Raw genomic sequence first — 14928 nt, forward strand, 5'->3', positions numbered from 1 at the left:
GAGCATTTTATATGAATCAACTCAACGCTCAAGATTAAAATATTGCCATCTCCCATTTAAAAGTAAAATGGAAGGAAGAAAGGTGATTCACAGAATTAACATTTCTTGAGTGTCCAACATTCTATCAGTTCCCTTCATATCTATGATCTCATTCATTTGCACAAGAATCCAATGAGGCAAGCATCTCTCCCCATTTTGCAGGCAGTTAAGAAGCTGAGAGGTGCCAGGAGCTGGCTGAGCCAACAGGGGGCCAACGCTCATATGGTTCATTTTGACCATATGCCAAGCATTCCACGTGGGGATACCACATTCACAGAAGTTCAAGGGAGGAACTGGCCTAAACAATCTGTATCTTTAAGAAATACTTTCCCAGTCTGTTTTCCTTCCTTTGCATAAGAGATCTCTTTGAAAGGTCAATAGGGGAATTGAGATGCAAGGGAATTAACAAAGGCTTCTTTTCTTTGAGAAGAACCTTTGACTTTTTACTCTCTCTCTCTACATTCATTCAGCTTTCAAGTCCTGTCAGTGCTGAAAAATCTTCCCTCTCCACTGCCCCTTTCCTTTTGTACTGCTAACCCCCAGTGCAAGGCCTGTGTTATGCCCCCTAGGTAAGGCTACAGACGCTTCCTAGGGATTTTCTAGCTCATACCCATATATGTGCTTTGTCTCCAGTTTATTTTCCAAGTGGCAGCTGGAAATGCCATCACCTGCAAACCACAGCTGCATGCCTCTCCACTGCTGTCTAACTTATAGCACCTCCCAAACACATAATGCAGTAGGTCCAGGCTCATTTTCCTGCATCCAGGTTCTTTCTGGAGGAAACTTCCTGCTCGGCACTGATTCTCTTTCAAATTTGGCTCAGCCTGGATGGTTCTGCTCTTCCTCCCTATGAAGCTGCTCAGACAGTGGTTTTCTTCCTCTTCCCATCTCCCCCGGAAAGTATTTATGTACACAGATTTTTGTCAGTGGATGAGTATCCACAGGGCAGAAAGTGTCTTCTCTTCCTGGACTCTCAGAACTTGACATGCAAGACCCCCCAGTTATCTTCATATTTTACCAATTACCTTCATATCCATGATCTCATTTATTGGCACAAGTATTTTAGCCCCATTTTACAGGTGAACAGCAGCTGAGAGGTGCAGTGAGCCGGCCGAGCCAACAGGGGGCACTGCTCAGCTGCATCTGATGGGTTCATTAATGACCATGTTCCAAGCACTCCACGTGGAATACCACCTGGGAAGATGTTCAACCAGCCCTGCCTGGTGGAAGCTCTGATTATTAAGATAGGCGTAATAGTTTACTGAGAGAGAAATGGTGGGGAAAAAGAGGCAAATACAATGCCAACTTTTCTGGGAAAGGTTATAGGAAAAACAGCAAAACAACACAAGATTTTACAGCAATCTAGTATTAGTTGGGGAGGTGTGTGGCTTTTTGAGAGAATATCTCCTCAGGATATTAACCTCAAACTCACAATCCTTGTGCCTCAGCATCCCCAGTTCTGAGTTTACAGACACGAGCCCACCATACCCAGTTCCAGAAATGATTATGAGAACATATTGAAGCTATGTGGACATACTGAGGTGACAGTCATGGCATGACTTACTTTTCCTTAATCCATGCTAATGCTAATGAGCCTTCCCACAGGCTCCAAAGCCAGGGAAACCAGGTGACACCTTCAGGTTATATTAGCAAAGAATGGAAGCAGCTATGGATTACGCCCAGTGCTCGCTAGTCTTTCAATGCCTTCCAACTACAGATTTTTCAAGGAATATGTGTGTTCTAATGGAGCTGAAAATAAGACTCACCAATGCAGTAGCCAGTTGTCATCTTGATTTCAAAGAGGGCAATGCTCGTGGTGTTTCCCCGGCCTAGGATTCCCTCTACTAAAATCTGCACAACACATGGAGAAGAGAGGCAGTGAGTTTTCAAAGTACTTTGTTCCCTGTTCAAAACTGCAGCTGTTAGAAAGGAGCTACACAGAAATTCAAGGCCTGCAGAGTTGCAATGGGCTCATCGCATCTGGGCAGAATTTCACTATGGATTTTATAAAGTGTTTAAATACACACATGCATGTGCCCTCATGTGCACGTATGCGTGTGTGTGTGTGTGTGTGTGTGTGTGTGTGTGTACTTAAACACACACAGAGATCTTCAGAAATTGCAAGTTAGTAATGTGTGTATTGAGTCTCAGAGCCAGCCATCTTCTCCCATCCCAATCATCACCATCTCTTGTGCTTGTGGTAGCACTGATTGATAATGTGGAGAAGACTGCTTGTATCTCTGGGGATAACCCATGCTACGAATGACCAGGAAGTGAGAGCAGAGAACCCGGAGTGGGCATGGGGGAAGAAACCTTTTAGGAAAAAGGAGAAAGTCTAGATCTGAGCTCATGGATAGGACATTTTATAGTGTCTGCATGGATGAAAAATTGAGACTTTGACACTAGGAGGAACAGATAGAAGCATAAAAACTCATGCAGCCAATTTCTTTTTTCTTTTATCTTTTTACTTTTTTTTTTGTCAGTCGTGGGACTTGACCTCTGGGACTGGGTGTTGTCCCTGAGCTCTTCAGCTCAAGGCTATCACCCTACCCCTTGAGCCACAGTGCCACTTCCAGTTTTCTGGTGGTTAAATGGAGATAAGAGTCTTATGGTCTTTAGTGCCTGGGCTAGCTTTGAACCATGATCCTCAGATCTCAGCCTCCTGAGTAGTTAGGATTACAGGTGTGAGCTACCATGCCTAGCTTTCATGCAACCAATTTCAAGGGATGTGATCATTCCAATTTTTGGCCCTATTTCTGGAATGAACAACTATCCATTTCAACCTTACAGTTTAGCAACTATGCTGATGCATTTGGGATGTGATAATCATTGGGAAGATGGTGTGAAATAAGAAACTCAGACCCCCAATCTTTTTCCTTTAGTGACTGCCTACTGGGGAGGGGACCCCAGGCAAACAGCACTGGAGAAGATACTTTTTTTTCCAAAACTTTTCAAAGAAAACCAAGCATGGGATGGGAATTAAAAGGTACACTGGGAATGGAGAAAGTTTTCATGAAGGTTCCCTGAGCTTTCAATGACATATTCTTACTAAATTTCACTTCCTTGCCCTCTGTGGCCAGATCCAGCCTCCTTATGCCCACACCCAACTTTTCACATTGTCTATCCTCCTTTCTCAGTGCTTCTGACAAAAACAAATCTATTTGAAAACAGGACATGTCCTGTAACTATCTTTTCCCTTTTAAAATATTTTCCATTTCCTCCTTTTATTAGAATATCTTGGAAACTTTTTTTCTAGTCCTGAATTTAAGGCCTGTACTCTGTCCCTGAGCTTCCTTTTGCTCAAGGCTAGTGCTCTACCACTTGAGCCACAGCACAACTTCCAACTTTTTCCTGAATGGTTTATTGGAGATAGGAGTCTCAAGGGCTTTTCTGCCCAGCCTACCTACTCAGGAGGTGGGGATTTCAGGATCACAGCTAAAAGTTAGCCCAGGCAGGAAACGTCTGTGAGACACTTATCTCCAATAAACAATACACAAAAAGTCAGAAGTGGTACTGTAGCTCAAGTGATAGAGCACTAGCCTTAAGCCCAAAGAGGCTTAAGACCAATGGTAAGCTCTCAGCCTCCTGCATAGCTAGGCTTACAGGAGTGATTCGCCCAGCTCTTGTCCAACTTTTCTAGCTATTAGGCAATGAGGAGGAGATACATATACCACACACAGTTTAAGAAGGATGAAGGTAATTGTATGAAGTAAGAATATTCTAGAAAATCCATTTCCAATTAAATTTTTACAGAATTTAAACAGAAGTCTCATTTAAATTGGGGAAATGTCCCAAAAGAAGCACTTCTTTTGAAGAATAAAGAAAATAATTTACATTTACTAATGATCTTCTATGACACGACTAACCTAAATAGAAAAAAAAGGATTTCATTTAGCACAAAACACATCTCATATGCCTTGTCTCTTCCCCCTAAACTTTACTTACTTGGAATTTCTTTGAACTGTCTTGCAAATCCAGGCTGGCTATGAGCCAACTGTCTGAGGGTTCCTTAGTTGACCAAAGCAAGCGGTCAAATGTTTCATCTTCAAATCTCACATAGAGGTTCAGCTGGCTGGGATCCGACAGAGGCCCTGAAGGCACAGCTATCTGATAGACCAAACGGAGGCAGCTCCATTCCTCAGCCTGTAAGTCAGAGCTGAGTAGCACTGCTTTCTCCCCAGGCTTGCCAAAGGACGTGTCCACATACACATAATGGCCTGGAAAGAGAAAAGAACACAAGGTAAGGAATGGGCGCATCTTCTTCACACGCAATTTGGAGAAAGACACAACTCAGGACCCTTAAATCTGTAGGCAGCTATAATCTACGAGTGAGTATTGTCAGCCCACTGGAATTTGTCCACACACTGGGTCCCTGGCTTGTTGATTCACTCCAGAGGGTAGCACATGCTGTCCAGCTTGTCCTGAATGTATCACTTCTGGTTAGTTCTGACACTGATATCTAGTGCTTATTGTATTACCTCATGGCAGGTCCGCTTAGCACTGTGCAGACCCCAAATGCAGCAGGTTTCCTGGCTAGGGGATACTGAGCCTGGAGGAGCAGGATAGTAGGGGTTTCCCCCAAGACTGGAGACAAAGTGACTGGGTGGATTCAACTTTCTCCCTCCATAGCTCCCCTCCTACCTAATGATTTAACATGCATTTATCTGGCATCATTGTGGTAAACTGAATCAGTTTGGGTATTGAGGCCTCATCCTGAGGCCTACATTATAGTAGGTAAGAGAAAACTCGTCTCCCTAGACTCTTGCAAGACCAAATTATCTAGTTCTGATAGCTAACTGGGAACACCCATACAAAACTTGCTACATAGGGGTGAGAAGCAAGGAGCTAGCACCCATTATGTCCTCCTCCATCCTCTCCCCTCCTCCTCACTCCTTCCCCCTACTTCCAGTTCCTTTTCTCTTCTCCTCTTCCTTTCCCTTTCTCTATCCTTCTATTTCCCTTCTCTCTTCCACCCTCTCTTTGTAGTCTCCTAACATTGACATGTGGTATGCTATTGGCTGCTCCAGGATATGGGGCAGCATTTTTAGGGTTAGCCTTTCATACTTGACTCTAGCCTCCTGACTTCCTATACCAGTGACTCAATTGCCTTTAAGCCTTCAGGGACGTGTAGTCTTTCTGGCTTGAGAATTGTCATGCTTGCTCAGAGCTTTGCCTGTTCAGATCAGCAGAGAAGCTGCTGTCTCCCATCCTGTGGCATGCCCATACCACCCTGCCATAGTTTGGTGGTCAACAGTAAACCCTTACTGGATAGACCGAGAAGTGTCTCTGTGGTTTGTTTGTTCTTTATTTTATTCTCTGCTCCTCTTCTCCTGCTAGTTGCTCCAAATGCAGACTCCAGCCAGGATTCCTGGCTCTGTGACCAGTACAGAGAGCCCAGCAGAGCCCAGCTCAGCAATCACCAGCCTCACAAGTGGGATACAGTCAGGCATTGTCTTCAGGGAGATTTGAATCCTCTGAAAGAGTTTCCGAATGGAGATTTGTCTCCAAATGACAATCTTCTGAACATAGCAACCAGCCAGCGGGGACACACAGCAGTGGCTTCTGGAGCAATGCAGGCAACTCCCTGTGAGAAAGTCTGACCCTTGCAACTATTGCTAACATCAACACCTTCTGCATCTGGGGACTCTCAGGAGGAACCTGTACTTTTCGAGGTGTGATGTGTGGTTACAAGGTTGGAGAGCTATTGGGGTTTCCAAGTATTCCACTGGGCTCTTGATGCTGGCAGATTGTTGAGTCATACTAAGGGAATGTGGAGATACTAACTTTTTTCCCTTACTCTGCTACTGATGCAGAAGAAGGAGATCTGAACAGGTTGGTAGTGTGGGTGTGGAGACAGGGGTGGTGATGGATGGGGAAGATCTAGAAAGCACTTCCCATCTTTACTGAGGAAGAAGGAGAGTTAGGAAAGGACACAGCAAGGGAAAGAAGTACAACTAGGGAATCCCATTAAGCTTCACATTAAAGGCTAACTTCGCTGCCACTGAGACTTAATCTCCCTAGGCTCTGTGCTGGCTTCTCCTCAACTTTCTACCCATGACCTACTCCCACAGGGAACAACTCATCTGGAAGCAGTTGTTCTCAAATTTGAGCTGGGGATCACGACAAGGGCATATCCCAGCGTAAACCATTCTCTTCACATCCCTTCGCCCCCTCCTTTCCAGGTCCAAGGTGGTCCTGTATTGCTAACTGATGGCGTTTTGAGAAGAGTCAGTTGATGTCTATGGCTGTTGCTTTCAGACCACACTTTGGGAACTATTGGCTTTCAATGTCGAACAGGGAAACAGGATTCATTCTCTAATCACATTATTGAAGAAAGATCTGTCACCTGAAGGGAGGAGACAGTACAAGACTGTTCTATCTCCAACTTAGGCAAACATGTTCTGTAGCAGTGTCAGAGATTGTGTCAGGAGGACTAAAAGTTTGAAGTTACCCTGGGCTATCTACCAAGACCTCATATCAAGAAAGAAAACTCTGCTGATGTTCTCTCTCACCATATTGTTAGATATTAGTATAGCCATCTGTGCATATATTAGTATATTTGTCTACTAAAAATACACAAGTTATTGTTCTTTTGCTAAGAACCTTCCAGATTAATGATATGTAAAATACATTAATGGTTGATTGCTCAAGGCCCTGAGTTCCATCCTTAACATCAAGTGCACGCACACACACACACACACACACACACACACACACACACACACACACACACACACACACACACAGAGTACTCTTTCAAATGTTTTGCTAGCTAGTGAAAGCTAGTGGTAGCTATTGAGTGATTTTTGAACACCTCAGCCAGAAATACAGACTATTTCATGTAGTCTGGCATGCCACATTAAGCATTTAACTGATAGATCTTAGATTCTATCTTTTTTTCTTCCCTTCTTTTTTTGTTGGTTGTAGGACTTGAACTCCAGGCCTGGGATCTGTGTCTGAGCTCTTCAGCTCAAGGCTATCACCCTTGAGTCATAGCGCCACTTCCAGTTTTCTAGTGGTTAACTGGAGATGAGTCTCTCAGAGTTTAATGCCTAGGCTTGCTTTGAACCATGATTCTCAGATCTCAGCCTCCTGAATAGCTAGGATTACAGGCATGAGCCACTGTGCCAGGTCTTTTATATATTGTTTTCTTTTTGCCAGTTCTGGGGCTTGAACTCAGGGCCTGAGCACTGTTCTTGGGCTTTCTCAAGGTTAGCACTCTACCACTTGAGCCACAGCACCATTTCCAGTGAAAAGCATATACTTTTTCTGAGTGTGCAGTACCAACGAATCAAACCCAGGGCTCCATGCATACTAGGAAGGAATGTACCACAAAGGTACGTTCCAAGATCCAATTCTTTTTTTCTTTTTTAAAGGACTTGCCCTGTGGATCTGCCTAGAGACTGCCTTACAGGGCACCTCAAAGCTTATTAACACAACTGATTTTGTGTTTACTCAGTAAAAGAATGCACTTTCCTTAGTTCAATTAACTAGCACAAGTGCTACCTACCTTTACTGTAACTACCAAGCTACAGATAAATAGGGACTTTCCATGCCTAGCCTGGAGACACCTGTGGCAGCCACTAAATATAGGCTCCACATAGCCCCTGCCCCTGAGTCTGCATTGCCATTTGAACTGAAGCTGTTGGTAATCCCTACTTCTGGTCTCAATGCAAGTGTGTATTTTGTGGTCATGTTACGGCTGCACTGAACTAGAAAGAACATGACATAATTTGAAAACATTTTAGAGGGAAGACAGAATAGCAAAGTATTCATATTCAAAGATGGCGACTTCCCCCATGTTGTGTCCAGTTCAATTACTATTCTAAAACAATTTTGCAACCTCTATCCTTTTACTTTGTTAAAAAGAATCATTTTTACCAATGACAGAGTTAGAATGAAATATTTCACATATGCTACCCTAATGAGATTGGCATTTAGTTTTCCTTAGAACGGATTCACATGCCTAGAATTTAGCCTTTTGATACAATTCAGTAGTGGTTTTTTTTCTTTTTGTGCCAGTCTTAAATTCAGAGTTTTAGGCTCTTGTTTGGCTTTTTCCACTTAAGGCTACTGCTCTACCACTTGAGCCACAACTCCACTTCTGACTTTTTGGAGATAAGAGACTCATGGGTTTTTTTTCTGCTCAGTCTGGCTTTGAACCACAATGTTCATATCTCTACCTCTTGAGTAGCTATAATTACATGCATGAACTACTGGTGCCTGGTACAATCCAATAGTTTTATATGTTCACAAAGCTGTGCAAGCATCTTCATTATCTAAAACATTTTCAACATCCAAGAGCCGCACTCCATACTCATTGGTAATTATTTTCCATTCCCCTGTTCCTATCCTCTAGAAACTATCAATCTATTTTGTCTGTATGGATTTGTTTTTTCTAGACATGTCCTCATATAATATATGTCCCCTTTGTAACTGGCTTCTTTTTTTTGAGGATCATCTATATTACAGTAGGTACTACATTTCATATAATTATAATCTTGAGGCTGCAGAATATCCTATTTTATAGATAGGTCATTATTTATGCATTCACCAGCTGATAGAAATTTGGATTGTTTCATCTTTCAGTTAACTATGAATCATAATGCTTTTATGAACATTGATACATGAATTTTTATGTAGGTATATGTCTTAATTCCCTGGTGTTGTAAGTTTTTGGTTGATTTTCAGAGGCTTAAAAATTTGAATTTCTGGAAGAGAACTTGGCATTATAATGCCTTTAACTGGCTATGATGGGACAGGCCTGTTATTCCATTACTCTGAAGGCTGAGGTAGGGGGATCAAGAATCAGAGGCCAACTCAGGAGCATAGCCTAGAGGTAGAGTGCTAGCCTAGCATGCATGAAGACCCAGGTACCATTCCTCAGTACCACATACATAGAAAAAGCTGGAAGTGGTGCTGTGGCTCAAGTGGTAGAGCTCTACTCTGGAGAAAGCCCTAGGACAGTGCTCAGTCACTGAGCTCAAGCCTGAGACTGGCCCCCCCAAAAAAAAGAGAGGACAGCTGATGGAAGACCTGTAATTCTAACTATTCAGGAAGCTGAAATCTGAGATTATGATTCAAAGCTAACCTGAGCAGACAAGCTTTGCTATGCTGGTTTCTGGTTAACCTCCAGTTAACCAGACAAAGATGGAAGTGGATGTGTGGCTCAAGTGGTGGAGTGCCAGTCCTGAGAGGAAAAAGCTGAGCAAGAGCTGAAAGGTCTGAGTTCAAGCCTAACTTAAACAAATAAAGAAATATGGGTTCCTTGAGGTCTTCCATAGACAGCCTTTCCTGAAACAAAGAAACAGTAGTAGAGCTAGAGATGTTCTTTAGTGGAAAATGCTGGCCTGGGAGGTGAGCAACCTGGGATTTGCATTCCTGTACTACAGGGGAAACAAACCATGGCAAACAACCTGAAAGCTGGCTGTCATTGATTCATGATTCAGATTTCAGGAGGCTGAGATCTGAGGATCATGGTTCAAAGACTTCTCTTCAATAAACTACTCAGAAAAAGTCAGAAGTGACACTGTGGCTCAAGTGATAGAACGCTAGCTTTGAGCAAAAGAAGCTCAGGGACAGAGCCCAGACCCAGAGTTGAAGGGGGAAAAAAGTTAATTTTTCTGCCAGATCCCAGTACCTCATGGCTGCAATTCAAACTATTCAAGAGACTGAAATTTGAGGATTGCAGTTCAAAGTCAGTGAACAGGGAGTCTTTTACGTTCTCTAATTAAACATGGAGAAAAATGCTAAAAGAAGTATGATTCAAATAGTAGAGTGCCAGCCTTGAGGGAAAAATGTCTAAGGAACAGCACCTAAGCCTTGAGTTCAAGCCTTAGTACTAGCAAAAGAAGGAGGAGGAGGAAAAGAGAGAAGAGGAAGAAGAGGAGGAGAGGGAAGAGGAGGAGGAGGAGCAGGAGGAGCAAGAGCAGGAGCAGGAGGAGCAGAAGGAAGAGGAGGAGGAAAATGTAAATTAAAAAGTTGGTTTTCGGGCCGGGAGTTTCGCCTAGTGGTTAAAGTGCTTGCCTAGCATGCATGAAGATCCGGGTTCGATTCCTCGGTACCACATACATAGATAAAAGCCAGAAGTGGTGCTGAGGCTCAAGTGGTAGAGCTCTAGCCTTGAGAAAGTCCAAGGACAGTGCTCAGGCCCTGAGCTCAAGCCCAGGACTGGCAAAAAAAAAAAAAAGTTGGTTTTCACTATCCTGCCATTATTCAATTTAGGGGAGAGGACTTTCTAAAGTCTTTATAATACCACGTTGCTGATATCACTCTTTACCCCATCATTTTAACAAATGAAAGTAGAGAACCAATGCACCAGAAATGTTAAACATATATAAGGGAAAGGCAAAGCATGGTTAGAGTTACACAGGGGGTGCATAGTTCACACCTGGAAACACCTGAGGAGATTACTAACTCCAATGTGGAACACACAGAGTCCGGAAGAAACTGAAGGATTGAAGGATTCACTTCCAACACAGCTGCTTGCAGCCATCGGAAGTGATTGATGAGACATTTATTGGAAGTGATAAAATCTTTATGGGTTTTGAAGAGGGCCATAAACACCCAAACAGATATTTTTTAATTAATTGAGCACTCAAATATGTTAATTAAATCACTTTGCCCAAAAAGAAAGACTCCATCTGCCCCAGGGTCTGAACAAGTCTTATCTCACACAGGCACTGGAAATAATAAGAGGAAAAGCTTGCTTGTTTTAATGAACATTAGATTTAAAAAAATCTGAGCCCATCCAAGATTTGCAGTGTATAGCCTTGCAAGGTTTAAGACTTTATCATACTTAGACAAATTGGATTACTCATTTCTGCAGAATGGTTACGATAACAGAATATATTCCCGTTACACACACATTCAGTATTTGAAAAAGCACTTGTTATAATCAGGAAATAACAAACCAATTGCAATTAGTCCAACCCCTGGTAGGCACCCATATACAGCTGACATTTTTCATGAGAATCTCAGAATCTCATCACCTTCCAAACAAAATATGGATCTCAACCCTGAAAAAAAATGTGGTTGCATTGTGCATAAAAATGATATAGCATTTTAATTCAGAAAACCATATGCCTTCTAAATATTAAAGCACTTTCTAGGGCAATTTTTATGACTTGCACCTTCTGTTCTGATTTTAGAAGGTAAAACTCACCGGAGACATGGCTTTGTCTCTCCAGGGTTTTGAGGTGACGGTCTGATGAAATGACGTATATAGCTAGCATGTTTTGTAAAATGTCATGTTAATTCTTTCTGTTCTCATCACCCCTCAGAGAAAGTGAAAGTTTATCTTTCCTTCTTCCTGTTTTCTAGTCTGGATCAGAGTAAGCAATGACCCAGGCAGCAGGCATAAAACATCTTGTCGAAGCTGATAGGATACTGTTTTTACTTCAGTTAATCCTTCGGTGTTGAAATCTACACCTGTGTCATGTCTAGTGTGAGGGAATATCTTGGTGACCAATTATCAGGTTGGGTTTGGGGTTCTGCAGTTAAGGCCCTAGATTCTATCCTAGATCATCTCATGTGGAATCCAGCATTTTTATTCCTGATATGATTTTGGCTGACATCCTATAACCCAGATCTGACAGCAGTGGCTAAAACATTTTATTGGTTACCTCTTACCATTCTGCTAACCAAGACAATGGCACTGCCTTCTTGTTGTTGAGGATTGCCAGTATGAGCTTTTTTTCTTCTCAACTTCCTTTCCAGAGCTGGTAGTCAGCCCTCAAACTCAGGCTAGAACCTGATTTCCTGGATCCCTTCCTGAATTACATGCTGCCTAGAAGAGTATGGAGTGGTATATACTATGTGGTTATATGCCAGCCAGGTGTTGGTTTAAACTCCAGCCACAACTTGTAGAAACTGGGCAAATAAGCTATTTTGCCTGCAAAAATGAGTGTCATATTCTTACCTTCTGCTTGAAGTTCTCAATATCACTATTATCCTATGCTATTTATTTAATAGATCACTAACTAGAAAAGTAACAATTTTAATCACATGAAAATGAGCATAGCTTTCAAGGATTCATCTCCCATGTCAAAAATTGCTTCGATGAATGGCAAATCTTTGTATTAAGATAATAAGGATAGTTTTTTTGAAAAAGAAATTATTGAGCAGGCCACTAGAGGCTCACACCTATAATCCTAGTTACTCAGGAGGCTGTGTAAGTTCCTGACTTTCATCCTATCCAATGGTCCTATGTGGTAGAAGCACCATTTCGCAAATCAGGATAAAAGGAATTCATGAAACAATTCACCAGGTCAAGGTTGCAGCTCCTGTACCTTGGTTTCCAGAGACACCCTATAGTCTATAGTCTTGGACTCAACTCCAGAAAAATATCCCTGCAAATAAAGTGAGAGCAAGGAGTGAGGCAACATGGAGTCGCAGGGGTTAGGGGCCATCACTGGCAGCTCAGGGCCTCCGGGTATCAGCCTGGTGTACAAGGTGCATTGTGGAGAATTGTGTGCATTGTGGCCCAGTGACAGTAATTCTGAGCTACCTTACACTGAACAGAAGGCATTATGCCTCTAAAGGGAAGCCCGTTTCCACAAAGACCTGGACTCCTAAGACTTGGACTGGATACTGACACAATGGACCATCTCATCCACCATAAACTAGGGCATCAGAATTACTATCACCTTTCTGCATTAGAAAGGGTCATTTCACGGGTTTTGCAAAGCAGGCATGATCTTTCCCAGTAAACCTTTTCTGGGGGATAGGAATAGTTTATCTTCTCTCTTTTATTGCCATGCCTAAAGACAGAGTCAAGAGATTTCTCAATCTCATTCAATAAAAGTTCATGAAACCTTGACTTTCGATTTGTTTCTGAGGATTAGGAGATGAATGAGATTTAAAAAGTATTCAATCTAACTCTCCTGAGAAGAGACTATACTAGTGATGGTTGATTTGCAGTGCATCTTTATGGTCAGGCCTCACTTCTGAAGCATGACAGGCAGAACGATCTATAATTGAGAAGAAGCAGCCAGCTTTTGCCATCCTATTTTGGTCCCTAGTGGTAAGAAATCCCTTCTAGAAGATGAATGTCTTCTTAGAACAACAAACATCTCTCATGTGGGGAACTTCAAATATAGCCTAGCTTCAGGAAAGAAGGAAAGCCTACATTTAGAGAACAGCATAAAATGACAGCATATCAATCTCAGTGCTATTCCAGCACAGGGCTATGGAAGTGGTAAACTCTTTTTCCAAGTACAAGTTCACTTCAGTGTTCCTAAGATCCTACATAGTATCTCTTGGCTTGAGAAATTCATTAAGCATTTAATCATTATTAAACAATGCTTATCTCCCAAAAAACAAAATTCCTTCCCTTCCGAAGTCATAAATAAAGATGTGCTTTGCTAGTGAGTAGAACCAGTGTTTTGCTTATGACTAGAAATTCTACAGAATGTTGCCTTGTAGAAGCCTGGACAACAATGCCCCCCCAAAAACGTTGCTTCACACTTAGGGTTAAACTGGAACAAAAACTGGGAGGACTGGTACACACTACAGCTCTCTAGGACGGGCAGTCACTACACATGAACAATGGGGATTCATGGACCATCTTGATCTGGACACAAGCTACAAACACTAGACTATATTGGCCTTCTTCTTCCTCTGATGGACTTCTTCCATTGCTGAGTTGGCTTACTTTACTCAGTGAGGAGAGGACCTTACAAGAGGCTCTGATTTGTAAAATCACACGGGAGTATTAGCCCACTGGTAGAACTGCCTTTGATCTTGAAATGTTTTTTTTTTCCTTCTCATTCTTTGATTATTTGCTACAATAGTTTTGTTCCTATTCTGGTCTGCTCTTTCTGGGTCTCAGCATTCTCCATCCTTCTTCCCATTTCACTGAGTCTGGTTTTGATCTTCTACTCTGAGGAGTATTCCTGTGATGTGTACCTATTAACTGCCAACTTTAATATCCATTCTAATCCACTAAGAAAACCATGCTGGATTGGGATCATTGTTTAGGAAAATAATACTTCTGTTCCCTCTTTGTGTTTCATGGTGGTGGATTGTTGCATGGAGTTAGCTGCCATGTCCTTTTTGCTGTCTTTCCTTCTCTCTTTCTCCTATCTGTAGCATGGGTGCTGTGGCAAGGTTGTAGGGTCATCTTAAGACCAGGAGGTGATTAGAGTGACCAAAACATTCTAAATAGTTGTGTCTTTCTGGTTTTAAAATGAAATGTTCCATATCTTATGAATTCCCTTGGACTTTGCTAAAGCAACTATGAGGATGTAAGCTCTCACTCTGGATAATATGGAGAAATAGGAGAATCTGAGTCACAGCATGCGGTCTTCTAAACAATCTTCACTTTCTGTTTTTTAATTTTTCATTTATGAAAGAAAAATATATCCCAATTTTGACCATTATTATTTTTCTTGTCTGCAGGCAAATTACCAAACTCACTACTTCTGACTTTCAGTTTTATGTATGCAGAGATGATTTCCACACATTTCTCTCTGACCTGATCCTTTATTTACTGCAAGACCCTTATAGCTAACTTTTTTGGACATCTCCACTTAGATATGCCACACACACTTGAATTATTTACACTTTTGCTGTGTTTCAATGTGGAAATGAATGGAACCTTAAATATCTAATGAACAACCAAGAAATCTCAAGATCTTCATTGATTTCCACCCCCCCCCCACACACACAACTCCCTCATTCTTCAAAGTCCTAATGGTCTTCTTGGTTTAAGGAATAGATTTCTCCCAAAGCCATCCACTCCTCCAGAGTCCACACATTAAAGTAAATCTGTCTTTTGTCAGGATATGGCATTAAACATCCATGAAGTATTCCTGTTTTACTCTTACCTCATTATAATCTACTCTCCACTCACTTTCTACTATGCCAACATGTTTGCTTTGCTTTTTA

The 14928-nt window shown here is 42.0% G+C and overlaps 1 protein-coding gene across 1 annotated transcript in view; it reads right to left on the bottom strand.

The window, feature by feature from the left end:
- Positions 1-14928, bottom strand: part of Mamdc2 (MAM domain containing 2) — a 121674-nt gene that overhangs the window by 51228 nt on the left and 55518 nt on the right. Inside the window, exons 3-4 of the mRNA XM_090329669.1 lie at positions 3985-4256; positions 1806-1890 (exon numbers count right to left, since the gene is read on the bottom strand). Of these exons, the coding sequence (XP_090185795.1) occupies positions 1806-1890; positions 3985-4256 (357 nt within the window). The remainder of the gene's footprint in view (positions 1-1805; positions 1891-3984; positions 4257-14928) is intronic.

The sequence above is a fragment of the Megascapheus bottae genome, chromosome 3 (genome assembly GCF_031878675.1).
Source record: "Megascapheus bottae isolate mThoBot1 chromosome 3, mThoBot2.hap1, whole genome shotgun sequence".
Classification (NCBI taxonomy): Eukaryota; Metazoa; Chordata; class Mammalia; order Rodentia; family Geomyidae; genus Megascapheus; species Megascapheus bottae.